General features: G+C 39.2%; 1 protein-coding gene across 2 annotated transcripts in view; it reads right to left on the minus strand.

The window, feature by feature from the left end:
* The window catches only part of Dg (Dystroglycan), a 370,061-nt gene that overhangs the window by 56,006 nt on the left and 295,167 nt on the right, over nucleotides 1-18,888 (minus strand). For both annotated transcript variants that reach the window (XM_083131677.1, XM_083131685.1), the window contains one exon: nucleotides 3,732-4,116. In XM_083131677.1, the coding sequence (XP_082987803.1) occupies nucleotides 3,732-4,043 (312 nt within the window). In that variant the 5' untranslated portion in view covers nucleotides 4,044-4,116. The remainder of the gene's footprint in view (nucleotides 1-3,731; nucleotides 4,117-18,888) is intronic.

An 18,888-nucleotide genomic window follows, 5' to 3' on the forward strand; every position in this document is an offset into this window, starting at 1 on the left:
TGGACTGAAAACTTTCGTTGAAAGTGACATGTTGTATATTCATTCCGCTTACCAACTCTTAAGTCTTAGAATGGACACTTCGTTGAGTTGGCCATTTCAACAATTCACCATCGTTTTTGGCACGGGAAGGAAAGACATGTCAAAACATTAGCTGGCAGGCTAATTAACTAAAGTGAAATCTGACGCGTTCTATCTTGAGTTTGATTTTGTATATGTTGGTAAAAGGCCCGTACCCAGGATTTCTTTAAGGGGGAAGGGGTGGATTCGAAAACTAACTTTGGACAGAAACTGCTTCACAACGTTCCCATAGTGTTCTGGTGTTCCTCCCTATTAAAAAAATACTCTGTAAAAACTACCTTCTTCCATAAGCAAGTTTGAAAAAACCTGTTTATTTAACAAATCCAAGTAGACCTAAGCATTTAAGGTTCCGTTGATGGAAAATTGACTAACCAATCGTGTTCCACAAAGCACGCCACACCATTAACTTACCAGCACTAACCATTCAGCTTTGATCTGTCGAAAATGTGTTATCAGATAAAAAGCATCGAATATTCTGTTTATGAACTTCCTTATGAACATAAACATTAGCCTTGTCACTGTAAAGGACTTTTCATTTAATGGAAGCGTCACACTGTAATTGTTCGCGACAACCATTCATAATACACAGCTCTTCATGGATGTATCCGATTAAAATCTTGTGCAATGGCATCCGAACTTCTCTCCCTAGACGTCACTTTGATCTCGATGCATTACCGATGCGCTAAACAAATTTTAAGGCATTTTTCTAACACTTTGAAAAGGAGCAAATTGGTACAAGAATTCAGTCATAACTTTTTACTGGTTAAAGATACATAACAAAAACCTTCACCATTACATTTCTCGTGAAATTCTAGCCTGATTTGATATATCATATCACCCCCTTCCCATTTAAAATTCTAAAGTTGAATTCAAGATGGCGGACATCAAGATGGCCGCCGACCGTGCGGGTGGCGTCAATGTGGTCCCCCCTTGGCCTGGCAACGATTGGTCATCACCATTTCCATGTTGCCCGCTGCAGTGGCCTTGTACCGAGGGTATTAAGTGACTTTTTGAGCCACCCTGTATAACAGCCAGAGCTACACATACAATTGTAGAGTCTCAAAATTATGGCCCAAAGTAACGGAAACCCCACCTCCATCCTAACAATCAGCCACACAGTTGCTTACAGACACAGCCTGTCACACGGCGGCGTACAGTTTACTGCTCATCGTTTACATTCAATTCGCAGAAGCATTCGCTTTGTTCCGCAAATTAACAATGTTTTCAAATTTCCTATAATTTTCTTCTACTAACGCCATTGAACACTACACCCATGATAATACTATGCTTAGAGAATAATATATGAATAAATTAAATGATACGTATTAGCAATTATTAGAAAAAAAGTTTAAATGCGACTTAACCAAAAAAAAAAAAAAAATCGCATCAGGATTTCAGTTCGGAAAAGTCCTAACAAGAATTAAAAGGAATTGACCTGGTAGCCTTGCACCAATGGTTATAAAATTAAAACTACCCAATATTGCAGACTGCAGAGTTCTCGTGCGTGCCTCTCTACACAACAAACAGATTTATTCATGCAAGGACAAAATAGAAATTTTTACAAATTTGAAAAATTGTCGATGTTATTTTCGTAGCTTTTTATAGGTTCACATTTAAATATTTCATAGTTCGGGGGGGGGGGCATGGTCCCCATGGCCCTCCCCTAGGAACGGGCCGGAGGGGTTACCTCGACTTTTTTTTTACCTATTTCTTTTCTTATTTAGAACTACGAGATTAATGTAAATTAATGTTAATTTTAAATGGTTGTCAGTGAAGAAAATAACAGTTCGCTTGCAGTTCACACATGTAACACGCCCTATGAGTATAACTCACTTAGATTAAAAAAAATCGAAAGGCTGATTTAAAATAAAGGTACAAAATATTTCATAATGTTCAGAAAATTTGCATAAATGCCTCTGGTTAATGCTAAATAACGGAGAACCAGACTCAAGATCTTTGTAAGAGATGCAAGAGGGTTCACCAATTCCTTCTTGAAACAGAAAACCGGGGAGGAGTTGAGTATTTTACTGGAAAACTCATCTCGTAAATTACTTCCTACAAACACCATAAAACGTTCGTTCGACTTTCGCTTTCTCTGTCACGAGCAGAACAGGAAGAAAATACAACCTTGGCGACTGAAAGAAACCGCTGGTTAGTGTCGCGCAGACACTTATATGAGCCTATACCGAGCAACCAAAACTTCCAATTCTGCTGACAATTCGTTTCTTATGTCTGCTTTCGTCTAGACCTAAAAAGACACTTAAGAAAGACCTTGAGAATTTTCTACGGCCCCCAATTCATTCCGCCAAAGCATATTCTGTAACTTTTTCCACGCAATTTACGACAACAGAGTGGTATCATGTACTATTTGAACGTACAAAGAGTGATTCATATAAAAAAAATCTGTAGACAATTTTCACTAGTTTTGAATCATGAATTACAATAATGTGATTTCTTGGATCTCTTTCCCTCTTTGATCAGGTCTTCATTTTTTTCTTTCAAATAATACAACAATGTAATACTGTATAAATTTCAATGACTCTCCCTTTTTTTCTTTCAGAAATCATGTTGAGTTGTTTGTGAATATTTAAGGTAACTTCATAAATAAATAAAAAATAGGTGTTCAGTTCATCTAAAGACATCTAACAAATACTTCGTAATTTTACAAAATACTATTGTTTAGTTCGAGAATTATTAAGACTCTCGCAGTTATTCTCTTAAAATGTTTTGTAGTTGTTCTGTAAATCTTCTATATCTTATTCCGTTCCCGAGATAAATCAAATCAAAAAAATATCCAATATGGCGGATTATTTTCAAGATGACTGTCATCAGGGCGCAGATATCGATTGGCTACTGGATTGAAAATATATTTAATGATATAAAAATAATCCTAATAAGTCTTTTGCTTATATCAAAAAGTCAATGAATCGGGACTTAGCCGCCGGCCTGTAATAAAGACGCACTTTTCTTGGTACTATCCTCCATTTGCGTATTTTTAATTCAAGTGCATTAAAACTTATATGGTTTTAAAGATTATGAATTGGGCTAAAACTTTTATTCAAAACAAATTCCTGTCATTTAATTTATTCAAAAGTTACAAGGCAAAAACTTCAAAAAGTGCTAGAAAAATTACATATTTTAAAGATTATTTTTTTAAATTACGGTAAAACCACTGATATTAGCAAAAAAACTAAACACAACCTTTTTCGTAGTCCATCTACTGAGGATCAAGACTAAAAAAAATTCTGATTACGACCATTGATTACTGAGATATAGGTCATTAACTGGAAAGTCCGCCATATTGGACGCCATCTTGAATTACTCAAATTGCTCAAGGCTCAATTGCATAAGCTTTCAAAAAGAGTCAAAACCTCAAAACTATGTAGGTTTTACCACTTTTAGGCATTTGGCCCCACAGACTATACTACTTAACTTGAAAAAAGTAAATAGCGATCTGAATAGACAGATTATCTGAATACTAGGATATCAGCCTGATATATGTATTACCCGTTGTATCCTACACGGATATAGGATAATTTGAAACCGGGTATCCGTTATCTGGATTTTGGGGTCACCCTTAATTTTAAAGTAATTTCTGCTTCACTAGTCTGATGCATATTGTTGAATTATGGAAAGAGGCCAAAATTACTTACCTCGTAGTGATCGATGTCCCCTGAAAAGGCGTCACGTGGTATGGCGAAGTAGAAAAATTTCCCAGCCTCTGTCCTGGTGTCGGCAATGCCCCAGAGCCTCTGGACGCGAGACTGCCCGTCCAGCCATTCCGTGTCCACCGTTCCTCCTGGAAGCTCGAATGCAAAGTCCTCCGAGCCGGGCGGCGGGCCCGACTCCTCGCTCACGTCCAGTTCCCGCAGGTAATTCTCCAGATCATTCTCCAGGTGAATGCACGCCGACAAGTGGAAGAACCGCACCACCACCAGAAACAGAGGCACCCTCACAACAGCCATGTCAGACGAAGGGAAGTCTTCGCTTTGTGCATACTCTCACTAATAAGGCGCCTCACGAACGCATCCCCGAAATCTGCAAAGAGAAGGATAGAAATGTGATGTTAATATATAGGTAGTAACAAGAAATGCATAAAGAAACTCAGGTTTCAAGATGGCTACCCTAACGACAAGACAATACTAGATTATCCATACTGGAGCACAAGAAATTAGGTGGTAGGCCGATTCTGCGCTGTTGACACACCTTTTCACAACTGTATTTCTTCAGAGATTTGCGACATGTGTGATTTCGTTTTGTAATCCCTCATTGTAATATGCGTCACACAGAAAAGGCATCGTTATTGGTTGTAAACATCAGGAATGGCCGCTGATATACGATAAAAGTTTCTGAATTTAAAGGCTAAATAAGCTATGGTGTACACCAACCAACTTAACTCCTGGGTTCGAATCCCGGTCTGGGCATGGGTTTTTCATGCGAGTTCCCTTTCATCAATTTCACCATATCATCACTCATTCTCATCTTCGCGATTAGCCAAAGGGCAGAAAAGCGAAGAAAAATATACCAAATCAATCAGCCAACTTAAACCTAAAAAATAATGTGCGACATTAAAAAAAATATTTTAAAAACAAATATGACTACTACAACTTGTTTTAAGACACTGTGACGTTCACTAGCATACGCAGGACTATTTTTCGTTAAGAGTATGTGATGTCCACTAGCATATGCAGGACTATTTTTCGGAGGAGCTGCGTTCTAGGGGGAGTGGGAACACAACAACAACAAAAAATATTTCGTAATTTCAATTTCTAATATCTAAAAGTTGTTCCAAGACAGAAATGGTAAGCGCAGGTCATTTAAAGGGTGTCTCTATTTACAACTTCCTTTTCTCCCGAGCTCTTTACTGCTTTCAAGTGAAAATTGTAATTTTCAAAATTTCGGAGGGAGCTGTAGCCTAATCAGCTCCCCACTGTGCACGTCAGTGGTAAAATCATACACTAAGTTGCAATTCGGTTGCTTCAAGTTTATTACCAAATAATGAGACAAACCCGAAAACTGTTAACGTCAGCTAAAATCCGATTTCATATTTGGAAAGCTCGCGTCAATATACACATTCCATTCGCAATATACGTATATATTGTCTGTCCGGAGGAAGAACTGGTCCATGTAAACAAACACAATTGGCCTTTGTGAGATCCTATTGGTAATTCCAATGGCAGCTTTGCAGGAATCTTTCGTGTAGAAACATAGTACCAGTACATCTGAAAAAGCCATATCACTCGACGTGGCTGCTATATTGAAGTTATATGACCTTATGAGTGTATGGCTACGACCAATGTATTCATGGGCATAATTACACCGGAAGTAACTCAAAGGGTAAAAATTACCTTTCAAAAGGCTTTGTCTACATTAACCCTAGCTCCCCCGAGGGGGAACTGTCAGGCCCACCATTTTATTTTTTCGATTTTTCAACGGTCGGTGAAAATTTTTATTAAAAATTGAAAATACATTACATGGTTCGTTAGGGTGTTTATTCTCAATAAGTACTACTTTGTTCATAAAAACATAATTGTTATGTAAATAGGAGGCAAAATGCGCTTCGTGGGTCTATCAGGCACCATGTTTCAATGCATTATTCGAGACCCTTATGCCAGTGACAGTGTACAATGGTTAGTAATTACGGTAATTTTTGTAATTATTATAATTAATAAACAACCGCCCCTCTACAAACAAAAAGCATTAATAAAAATTATGTTTTTGGTTAATTTTAGATTGATTGATTGATTTGCGATGAATGGATGCTGACATACATCCATATCCAGGCCGGAATTCGAACCCGGGACCCCTGGCGTTGTAGCGCGAAGTGGTAACCACTCCGCCACGGGGACCGGCTTGGTAGTTTTAGAAAATGGTAAAGTATGTGTGCGACAGTCATGCAATAATTGGTTATTATCAGTGCTCGAACAATCTTCTTCAGAGCTAGGCGCCAGCTCTGAAAATCAGGCGCCAGGGAAACCACCTACTAGCAATTGTGCATACTATAAGAAGATGAGCAGGCTCCTTTGGTGGCGGAGTGGTTATCACATCGCGTTATAATGCCAGGGGTCCCCGGTTCGAATCCCGGCCTGGGCATGAATGGTTGTGAGTGTTCATTCATCATATCATCACTCATCCCCATCTTCGCAAATTAGCCAAAAGTGGCAAAAAAAAGCGGAAGTAAAATAAATCAAAAATCAATCAATCTATAAGAAGCTGAGCATCACTGTATTCAAAATAAATCATACGAGAAATGGGGGGTTGGGGGACAAAGAGTAAGAAATTGTCACTGATTCTATGGAATGTTAAAAACATTTGCTAGCTTACGCTGTACTGCAATTTGAACTTAGAATCTTCAAAATTTCGTACATGCAAACTAAAAAAAAACGGCAATATTACAGCAAAAGATCACAGTCGCCAAGCTGAAATTTTTAGTCGCCATGTCGACTTGGCGACCGGGATTTTTCGAGCCCTGGTTATTATTATTTTTTATTAATGATTGTAATTTTTATAATTATTATAATTAATAAATAACTACACATATACAATCAACAAAGGAAACAGTGATTCAATAACAAAATAGTTTCTTGAATTTTAGTATTTTAGTAATAAAAAACCGTCAGGTAAGTTTCTCGTATGGCACGGCTAAGCTAGGGTTAACTTCGTTCTTACAGTGGATAGAGAATAGATGTATCGTTTACAGTTTGGGAATCACAATAGTGCACATAGTATAATACCTGGAAATTGTTGCATGTTTTTGTTAAACTTGTAAGAACATGCAAATTAGCCTTGGATCACTTTCCACATCACACTTTCGCTCTAATACACCCTCACAAGTACACGTTAAAGAGTTGTTAAGATTATGAATTTTTTCTTTACATTTCAGTAAGTTCCTTCTCCCCTAGCCATGCATCTTTTAAAGTGGGGGCAGTGGCGGCGATTAGGGGGGCAAGGGGGCAGTTTCCCCTCACTTTTGCCCCCGCACTATGCTCAACCTTATCTGCGAGGGAAAGTAAGATGTTCTTGCCCTCCTATTTTTGGAACCTATTCGCCGCCACTGTGGAAGCGTTGGAAAGTGAAAAAGTTACTTGCAAACACGTTGTAGTCAATTTTTAATCGTTGTTGCCCATCACTGAACAAGGGCACGGAAGGATCTTTGGAACTTGTGGTGTTCGAATAAATTGCATCGATCAATCTCATTGTCAAATTAATTTGCTACATGGTCGGCTAGGAAAAAATACAATGATGATCTATCGGAGAGAACATCGATAATCCCCATTAATATGCATTGGCCAGACTCTTCTTTGCTTACTGGCAATTCATAAAAAATGTAATGAAAATGGCAAAAACAGGGAAGTAAGCCGTAGGACTGCGTCACAAAAGAGAGAAAAAAAGAGTAATATGATAATTATACTCTGTCCCAGCCAACTCTGGAGCAGGCAAACGAAAACAATTCTCTGCGCAAGTAGTGACTCGAGACGGGTCCACCAATGAACACGTAAGAGGAACGGAATTGCGTGGAGTGGGGGAAAGCGACTGCCTTCCCAGCAGCGTGTACTGCTTCGCTCTGGTCACTATATTTCCTTCGCTTCTCTGACGCTATGCGGGGCCTTGCTCCACAGTTAGCTGGGACAGGGTATAGACTTCATAAAAATACATTTTGATATTTTATTCATGTTGTTCATGTTATTCATTTATGTAATAAATACTTGAACAAAAGCGAAAACTTTTAACTGCAGACTTTATGTAAAACATTCGGTGGTGTACAGTCATGGAAAGAAGTACTTCCCCCCATAGAGCCTTAATACCAGTAGTTTTAAGGGGGAAGTATTTCTTTCCACGACTGTACAGGGTAGTGGCCCTTTCGGAAGGTCCAAGGATGTCAATCTCTCTTCTTCGTAGAACACCTGGAAACTGCATTATTGTATGCTACCGAGACTCTGGTGTTGCGTATTGTCTTTATTTCTGTTCAGTGTTTCTATATAATGACAGTACAGACAAATTTTAGAAATCCAGACGAGAAGAGCGTGTGTTCGACATCTTGGTCAACTGCAACATACGTACTTGAAAACCAAAATTACTTTACCGTGAGACTCAGACATACCAAGTGGATATGTACTCGATTATTTATAGATAACACTGGTCAACAAGATTTTGCTTATCATTGTTTTGTGATGAATTCTTATAGATTTCGACCCACTAAACACGAATCCGGCAACGATTTTGTCGAAATATCAACATTTTGAAAGATATTGGCATGTTTTGTTCTCTCGCACTGCTGGTTTAGCCACAGCAATATGGGCGTATTTACTCTTACAGTCGCTAGATGGAAGCACAGTTCCTGTTGATTTTTAACTCTTGTAAAGGTTCGAAACTCCCCCTTCATGTCTACCCCGTCTGTGTGGTTTATCTACTTTTTGTGTGTGTTTTTATCGGTGCGTAGTAAATTTGAGGAGTACAAGCGCTCACCTGAATTCCTACTTTGGCCTTGTGGTTGTGAGTTTCAAGGTTGTTTCCTCGCCACCATGTCTACTACTTCAGTCTTGGTGTGTGTTAATCTGCGTTAAGTTCATTTGCTTTGTTATGGAACAGCATGTCAGCGGGTCGGAAGTGAAAATTACATGTAGTCTCGTTCTGTTATGTATGTGGACATAGGCGCCGACTCCATGGGGCACTCCACTCGAGCCCCCCAATGTTAATGATGTGGGGGCAGAGCCCCCTCAAATAATTTTGCTTAAGAGGATCTAATGTATTATTTTGCTTCTCTTGTAAAGTTTACTCTTAATTGTGCAACATGAACTTAACTTTAAACACACATTTAAAATGTTCTAGACCATCAAATTTGTGGGGCTGAGACCGCTAAACCATCAACTTTGGGGGCGGGGTGCTATGACCAGAGACAGCAAAACACATGACTTATTACTATATACTAAGTATATAATTATGAGTATTGTTAACATTTTTACTAAAAAGAGTTTCAAAATAACGAGATGATATGACAATTATACCACTATGTTGTTTAGTGAATTCTGAACAATTTGAGATCGTAAACACGACTTTCAGGCAATATTGATATGTACGATATTTAGTTATCCTCGAAATCTCTTCCTCTAGTCCAAAGAATAAGGGGAAAATAATTCTAGTCTTTGAGTTTATTTAACACTGGCTTGCAGTAAAGTACGCAAGGAAAGCTTATGAAACGTCTGTATTGCGAAAGCGGGAACGGCTATGATCAAAGGCATTATTGCTAAAGCACGGCGTGCTGTGTGTTTATTTATTATTGCAAAATTAAATTTAAAAAGTAAAATATTGTAGAAAGAACAAAAAAGTAAAACTATTTGCCTGCGATATGTGTTAGCATTTATATAAATAATTAAATAAAACTGTTAAATATTGTAATATTCACTATTTTTATGGGTACGTCAACACTAAGGTTCTTTGCACCCGTCACATGCCCTTTCTTTACAAGTCTGTTGCGGACATTAAAACACACCCATGCCCTCGCCGGGACTCGAACCCGAGACCTCCGGATCAAAGCGAGTTGAGCCGACTACCCAACACGCTCGGCTACCGAGGCCGGCATAAAACTGTTATGTTGGCCTCTTAATGTAAATACATAGCCTACTTTTAAATAAAATGTTAATTGTTATCTAAAAAACAAATGAGCAGACACACGTTTTTCATGTTACATTTCATTTGTATGAGGAATATAATAGCTGCTTAAAAACTGCTATACGAAGACGTAATTTTTATTTTTAAAAAAGGGAGGCAGTTCATTTATTTCAGTGATCAGAGCCACCCCAATAATTTTGACAAGTCAGCGCCCCTGTATGTGGATACTATATTGGGCCCAAGCAAGTTAAACATGTCATTGTTCCAGGGACAAAATTTTGTGAAGCCTATAAAGAGTACTTTGGAATGGCTGTTGGTGATCTGGACAAACCATGAGCTCCACATGTTACGTGTGGTAACTGCAGGTCGACGATGGAACATTGGTTACGTGGTAGCAGGAAAGGCATGCCATTTGCGATTCTGCGAGTGTGGAGGGAACCTACAAATCATCATGATGATTGTTACTTTTGCATGATCGACCTGTCACATTTCAAGAGGGGGAAGAACAGGCGTCAGCTACAGTACCTTGACATACCATCCTCCCGAGCACCTTATTCTGACAGTGAAGATCTTCCTATACCATCGCCTCCAATCCAAACCACGTTTGCGGAAGAAGGTAGTGATTTGGACAGTTCTGGTGACCATGTTACTGATGATGAGGATAGCAAGAAACCTCATTTACTGAACCAGAAACAGCTAGATGACCTTATTCGAGACCTGAATTTACCAAAAAATAAGTCTGATCTTTTAGCGTCACGGCTGAAGGAATGGAACTTGCTACTTCCTTCCTGTAGAATAACAAAATTCAGAAAGAGGCACCAGGTGTGTTTTTTTATATTTTTTATTTATTTTAAGAGTCGCTGTGCTACTGTTCTGATATAAGTGGCCTCTTTAGTGCAATAGGCTTTCAGTACGAACCAATTCCAGTCGCGTACTCCATCCACTTGAAGGAAAGTTACTCAAGTGTGAAGTTGATGTTGGAGAAAATCCAATATGGTTATAACACCAGTGGGACATAGCCTAAGGTGGTGATTTCAAAATAATTGGTTTTCTTCTTGGGTTACAAAGTGGATATACAATGTATTCTTGTTTTCTCAGTCTCTGGGACAGTACGAACAAACTGTGTGGCCTGAAAGAACAGAGCTAATTCCAGGAAAACACAATGTGATAAGCGCAGCTTAAGTGCCCAGAGAGGAGATTCTCCTGCTAACGCTACACATTAAACAGAGGTTGGCAAAACAATTTGGGACAGCATTGGATAGTGAGTCAGCTGCTCTACTGTACATAAAAAAATCCTAATCTGTCAGAGGCAAAAATTGTGGGTGGCATTTTTACAGGACCACAGATTTGTTTCATGCTAAATAGTAACGAACTTGAACAAAATATAACCGAGCTGGAAAGAAATGCTTGGAAGGTCTTCCACAACTTCGTGAAGGTATTTCTTGTCCAAGTTAAGACACTAATTGATAAATATAGAGCACTGGGCTGTAGAATATATGTAAAATTACACATGCTTCACTCGCATCTTGAATTCTTTGACAGAATTTGGGAGAGATAAGCGAAGAACACGGCGAACACTTTCAAAAGGACATTCAACTCATGGAAGGCAGATACCAGGGAAGATGGGATTGTGCCATGATGGATGATTACATTTGAGGATTAGTTCGTGACGAAGGGGAAGGGAGTGTTTCCCAAAAAAGACAACGAACAAATATTCACTCTTGAGCATGTTGTCACATAAGATGAACTAAAGGAAGGGACTGATGAGTAATATTATTGTATTCTGTTCATTTCATTGTATTACTTCAGCTATTTTTCATTGTTATACTGTTCATTATATTAATTTACTGGGTACTGACTGTACTGTATTTTAATTTTATGTTTTTCTACATAATACATATGACATATAGGCTACACGTTGCACTTTCAATAAGAAATAATAAACGACCCATATTAACCGAAAAACTGACATTACAGCAAAACCGATGTCATATTCGTGTTCAGGGGGTCCAAATTATGAAAATAAGACTGAAAAATATACATAAGCAGAAAGTTCATGAAAATTTGTAGACCAGTGTAATATGTGTGTGTGTGTGTGTGTGTGTATATGTACATATATTAAATATGTTTATCTATCGTAATTTCAAAATTAATCAATTCATGGCAACCGTGAAGCCGTACAAAGTGGATGCATACACTCAGGGATAAAATTCTGATTTTCGGGAATTGGCAGAACGGAAACTAGGTGTCAAACAGAATGTGCTGTCATGAAAAGTTGTCCGCTGTGAACGTTTGTGGTGACTCACTGTGTATACATACGTATATTTCGAGACTCAAGACGCGCGTTTATAAATCGAGACGAGACCGAGACACTACTTCCATAAAAATTCAGCTTTCATTATAGGTATATGACACAATTCAATCCTGGGATGCACGAGTTATTTCAAGTTACGACCAAGAGTCCGACTCCGCAAGACGAGTTTAATGGCAGACTCCCTTATTTTGAATTCGCAACACCTGTCCTAGATCTCATGGTTGACAAGGGGTTTTGGCCACCGGTACATGTTGCGGCAGGTTGCCAACATGTTGGGGTATACCCACAATTTGAATTTCAATCAATCACACATCCCCCCCCCGTCATTTTTACATGTTGATTTCGCCTAATTTGATATGGCGAAGTTAACTACCATCTATACCTCGTCTTCCACTCAACTAGATACACCACATCAAATTAAAATGTAAGTATGTCAATCAAGTGACAGCGCCAGGGAAAAGTGACTGGGGAGGAGGAAGGGGGCGAGAAAATATTTTAGGGGGGCAGCCACATTAAAACGCACGAAAATAATATATATATGTGAATATATAATAATACATTATTATTATCATCATTATATTCATGTATGAATCAAGGGGTCCCGGGTTCGATGCCTGGTGGAGGCACATAGTGGTTCGGATCCCATTTTAAGCTGTAGGTCCAGTCCCGATTAGCCTTACTGTGCATAAAATGGACTTAAAACACCAAATCAATCAATCAATCACTATTCATGTATGGTATTTGCCCTTTATTCAGAGTGGACGTTTACTGCCTAGTTTAGATAAATATGATTCGTTTTAATAAAGGCATTAATTCCCTTTTTATTCGTAAGTGGCCTGTTTTAGTGTTGGTAGACAGGTAGAAAATGGTCTAAAATAGTTTCCCCATCCTTAATTTTATAATTCATCGTCTTTCTTGAGATGAAACTACTGATATAAATATTAAAATTATAAGATAATAATATAAATGACGAAAAAAATGTTTCGAAGAATTCCATTTTCTTGCAAAATAAACATGACGTTGGAAGAAATTAATTTTCTTAAGTATTAGAAACAACTGAAGTCACGTAGTGAAGTGCAATTCTCCTGTAGGAGAATTCCGCTGCATGTGCTTTGGAGAATACGTTGCCCACCTTCGGTACGTCCAAGACTTGACATCATCTTCTCAATAGCAAGTACAGCCAAATGAGGCAGCTGGCATCCAGCATAACTGTTTCGAGCAAGGCTTTTCAAAGGTTTCAAACTGGGATTGTTACGAAGAATACAACTAGAGTGTGAACCTTGTGAAATACCAATTTATATATTCCTACGATATCGAAGAAATCCATTAGGACTACATTCGTTCCATGTTCGTAACGCTGAACAGTTTTGGTCAAAATCTGAGTTTCACCTTCAGGGAGATCATATCACGGGACAGTAAAAAATCTGAAAAAAGGTTACAGCTATCTCATAATTCAAGAAATATTCTGACCCTGGTGCACCTCTCACTCTACCACTCCAAAGTATGTTTGTGCTACACAATTGCAGGCCATCTATGGAGATATTGGAAATACGTTCTTTGATATTGATGTCTGCAAAAAGCGAACCTGCATCTAATGAGGAACGGCAAATCCTAAAAAAACGTTCGTACACATGCCTGCGATACAAATATCTGTCCTGTTCCTTTCTCGCACTGTCCTTTCTTTCGTCTGACATCAATGCGAATACTTTCCCATCTTCCACTTTCTGGTTTATTTTGCTGAGAATAAGTGTGGGCGTTACGCAGATTAGTTCGTTTTGAATCGAATCTTGAGTATAATTTTGAATTTAATGTTCAATACATTTCCGAATAATATCGCCTCATTTTGAAATTAAATTCAAGACTTCCAAGAAATTCCTCTCTGTTAAGGCTTGCGTCAGACTCATCATCATCTAGGAAAGCAAGTCCCTGAATAGTAAGAAACCGCGATGCGTCCACAACAGCGACATGTAGTGTCGGTTTTCGTGAATCACCTTTGAGTGTCTTTCACTAATTAGTGTTGCACTAACGATCCACTATTAGAATAATTTGCCCGTTACAGATGATGTTTTGTGGTCCTCAGAATGTTCGTGATGTTTTAAAACCATCTACATTTAACGCCCTTTTCCAGTTCATAAAAATGGTTAAAACTTAGGTTAATCGCGACAATTACAGAACATAAAGGAACGAGAAATCGCTTATGTCCAGGTCGGTGCTGGAATCTTGAACGGAAGTAACACACACATATATATACTAAAACAAAATTAATTTTTGTTAGTAGTATTGGTATTATAAGCAGGAAAAGTGATATCATGCAGAATACACCACTTACAAAAAGGTGAAGTGAAAATCGTCACACTTTTTTAAATGAACACTCTTTATTACACGATATTTCATTAACGTCAATTGGGAAGGGGGCGAAGTCTCTGACTGGGGGACTGCCCCCCTCTGGCGTCGTCACTTATGTCAATTATGAATTATACGGATAAGAAACGAGACCTTTACTTCTAATAGAATCTCAGCCAATGCCACTTGCCTGCAATAAGAGTGAGTCATCAGCCAGCTATTTGTCCCCATCACACGATACGCAGATAAGCTTCCTAACGAAACAATAGAATTGCATATTGTATAGACAGACAAAACACAGTATTCCTAAACAGTTCCAGGAACTAAAGTGCTTATTACATGCAGTGCTCAAATTGCAGGAAGTGGGGGGGAGGAAGATGGAGAGTGTGTGTTCCGCGGCGACTTCTAATAAATATACATCAACAGTGGCGAGGCTGGAATTGTTTTGTAAGGGGGCCCTAGCAGCATGGGAAGGGGGGGGGGGAGCATACACGAAAATTCTGATAAGATATTCAATAATACTTGAAATTTTTGTACTAGTAAGGCACATCCATAGCTGAATGGAAAAGGGGAGGGGTTGCCTCGATTGCTGACAGGAGGGAAAAGAATAAGCCAAAGGGAAAAAGTTTAAAAGATACACCACGCAACAAACCATGAAAAAAATGGTGACCTATTATACCAACATTTCTATCAATTTAGAATATATTTTACAGCAGAAAACGATATTATTTGAATTGCATCGACTTTTTCCAGATATCTGGGAGGGAGGGGGCACGTGCCCAACTGGTCCCCCTTGGGGGCGTCCTGGATTACGACGATGAGGACGCATGGTGATTATACCCTCCAGGGAATCTCTGGAGCAAGCAAACGAAAGCAATTCTTCGCAAGTAGGCACTCGAGAGAGCTCGAACAATGAACTAGTGTAAGGGAACAGGATTGCGTGGAGGGGGAGAAAAGCGACTGCAGTTACTAGCCTTTGCAGTACCTTGTACTGCTTCGTTCCGCCCACTTAGTTCCTCCCCTTCTCTACAGTTACGCGCGGCCTTGCTCCAAACATTCCCGGGATAGAGTATAGATGAAATTTATGAAAGGACTCGAAAAGGGAACCTCCGGTGGCAAAATTGGGAGTCCTTTAACGCTTTTCACACTCATGTGGCATCGAGCTCGGAATAAGTTATGTAACTGTTAAACTGTTAATTTTTTTACAGAGGCATTCTTTTTTCGCCAATTGTAACACACACACACACAAGATCCGGTTTCTCCAGGCAAAAGGCAAATGTCCAGCAAATTTCGGCAGCTTATAGGAACATTATGAATCGTCAAAAATGTGACGGAGTGGTGTCGTGCCTTCGCGGGAGGTAGGTCATATAATGTTCTCATAAGCTGCTGAAATTTGCTTGACATTTGCCTTTGCCTGGATAAACCGGATCACAGCCCGCACTTCGAATTTGGCGGGATTCTTTATCGCCACAGCCATTTCCAGCACGTGCGACTCGCACAAGAATCAGCGCAGCACCGAGAATAAACGCTACTGGAAAGAGTAAGGATCAAGGTTACTGTCAGTGTTGTCAACTCATCCCTTACATATTTTCCCTAACAAGATATATATCAGTTCTATCTTTACTTTCCTGACACGCCTCGTATTTGGATTTCCTCGTTGTCATACCTTGTTCATAAACATGAAAGGCCGAAAGGACGAAACACTGACCAAAATTAACTTCAAGTAAGAAAGGGCTCCGTTGCAATCAACCACTTCCTCCCAAAGCACGTTGCTGCGTGTTCAATTAAAACACTCGCCACTGGTGCACGAGTACCACCATCACATGTTGATTCGTAGGAGGCTCGCGCTTTCTTTCTTCATTAGCGAGTCCCTGGTTTATGAAAGCCTCTGGTAATAGGAACCCGTCGGCTTACTCCTTAAAGAAACCCTGGGTTTGTACCTCCTTCTTGTACAATGTCATTCGCTATCACTATTTTTCACCAAAGGTGAAGAGATGAGACCGGACGGTGTGACAAATTGTTCCGGTTTCTAGAGTCAGAAATAAATCGAAGCAAAAATTTGTCTCTCTCTCTCTAAGGAGTTTATTTTGCAATATTTTAGAGCAATGTTTAAAATAATCTAGTCTCCAGAACTGAAGGAAGGGGGCGCTCTCCGGCCCCTTGCGTGGCCACTGTATCTCAAATATTACACTTTGTTCGTATTGTTACATTAATGACAAGTCAAACTGACTTTCTTACAGAGATCAAAACATAATATACAAAAAAATAAACAAAATGTGAACAACAGTTCTGAACAACATATTCTTCAGTCGAACCCTATCACATCTAAGGTAAAGATGATTAATGAACTCGGTCGACTGATGACGCAGGAAACGGAAAAGCCGCATTAATGTGCTATTGTTACGGCTAAGATAGGAAACGAAACATTTCCAAAATCATTTAACCCGTGACTACTGCGTTGTCATGGCAGCGAATTTATTACTCGTTTTGTACACGGTGTCCCAAAAAAGTCACTACCTACTTAAATGAAGGAAGGGCGTAATTACAAGCAAACATTTATTGTGTAATTTAGCCAGGGTGGTATTTGTAGGGGGGATGGGGGATTTCCCCTCTGGTTACTTGTGTCCCCCCTCTGTTGCTAAATTTTATCCATGGGGAGGATATGTTATATGGCATGAAGTCATTATCTCATGCTGTCCCTGGACAGTCAGTAGAATTCCCCCCACTGGAAATTTCTTAAATACCACACTGAATTTAGCACGTATACATGTACTCATATGCATGGACGTCCGCAGGATTTTTTCCAGGAAAGGAAAGGAGGCATATTTTCCCCCATAATAGTGATGAACCCTCAAAAAACACTGCTTCAGTCTGAAATTATCATGTTCCTTCAACGCCCTTATAATAATTAACATACATTACTGTGACTGAAATGAAATTGTGTGAAATATGCACTTTTTAAGTGAACCTTCATTTTCCAGGGGATGTAGTGTCCCCCCTCCGGACGTCCATGCTCATATATATGTCAATGAATGTCAAGACCTACTGCAGTCCAATGCAACTCCACACGACCTCCCATACCCCCCCCCCCCGGCTGCTACAATCACGTAATGTCATCACGTCACTGACCTTAGGTTCGTAAATCTTGGATTTGATTATTTCCCTACATGTAAAAGTCCAAAGGGGGTTAGGTCGGGTGACTCGAGTACCCCTTTCTTTGGTGGACCCACCTGCTCATATTCCTAGAAAGGTGTATTCATGAAAACTGAAGTTTCCACTGAAGTAGACTTCAGGGACACGATGTATGAGACATTCCTTTTTATGCACAATTGTTTGTGGTAATATCTCTTTAGATTCGACACTGATTGTATGTCTCGGTGCACGTGTGCATGTGCCTCTGAAAAGGTGGACAGATTGAGATTGGCACGATTTATGGATGGAAGAATTACATGTAAAAGAAGATTGGTCCTTGCGTTGGTTTCTGTTACTTTGCTTTTTCCGACGGCCGGTTCAAATTCCACTCAAGATTAAAATTCCATTAAACCCCATTCTTTGCCGCAGCTGAGTAAATAAAAAGCGGTGTGGGGAGAAATTAGATTCGTGCGGAAGCCTGGATAGGATTACCCAGCTAGGAAATTGAATCCTCTGAGCAACGTTGAAAGAATGAATTCATGCTCAATTGGACATGAACTATGCATGGACTTGACAATTTGGGATTTTGCGCCGCAAGATCTTTTCTCTTTTTTAATCCCCAAGAGACGCTTCGGATGGAGATGCAGGTTTCCCCCCCACAGCTAGATTTCGTATTAGAAGGCCTAAGGGGTGGATTTAAAAAAAATAAAAAAAATCGGTACCTTGTAGAACAGCGTTGCCCAAACTGTGGCCTGCTATTGCCTTTCTTGTCGGCCGTCTTCGAACTTTTAGAAGCTCCAGTTGCGTATCTTGATGTAAATTTTAGTGTAATTATGGTGTAATACGGCTCGCAACAAATTGCTCAAGTAGTCAAATTTCCCTTGAAGTAGAATCAGAAGAAACGTGTTTTATTTTCAATCTTTGGTGGATATTCTGGTCTTTTGGTGGCAATTACAGTATTTTTGCACTTTTCATTGAATTTTTCTCCTTCATTGTTCATTATAGTCGAACTTTTTCTCCAAAAACTTCATCAAGTTAAGGAGAGAACAAGCGCAAGAGCATGAAAGAAGATGAATATTATTCAATAAAGCCTTAAGATGTACTCTGCGAAACCTCAGAGTCAAAATAGAAAGGTATATGCAATACCATTCATTCTCCCTTCATACCTGCAGTAATTTAAGACAACCAACATCTCCTTGTGACGAATTAAGTACTTTGATAACTATCGCGATTATTTTGTGATTTACGATGCATTAAAGTTTATATTTTCATGTATAAAGTAAATTTATACCTACTCTTTTAGAGAACTCATAGATCATACATTTCGGAGTCTTTCAAATTAATAAAACACAATATTTCGTTGTCTAGCATTACTCTTCCTTTTAATCTCGCTGTCCTGACTATTCTTCTGC

This window comes from Lepisma saccharinum, chromosome 1 (assembly GCF_977018435.1).
Source record: "Lepisma saccharinum chromosome 1, izLepSacc3.1, whole genome shotgun sequence".
NCBI classification, from domain to species: domain Eukaryota; kingdom Metazoa; phylum Arthropoda; class Insecta; order Zygentoma; family Lepismatidae; genus Lepisma; species Lepisma saccharinum.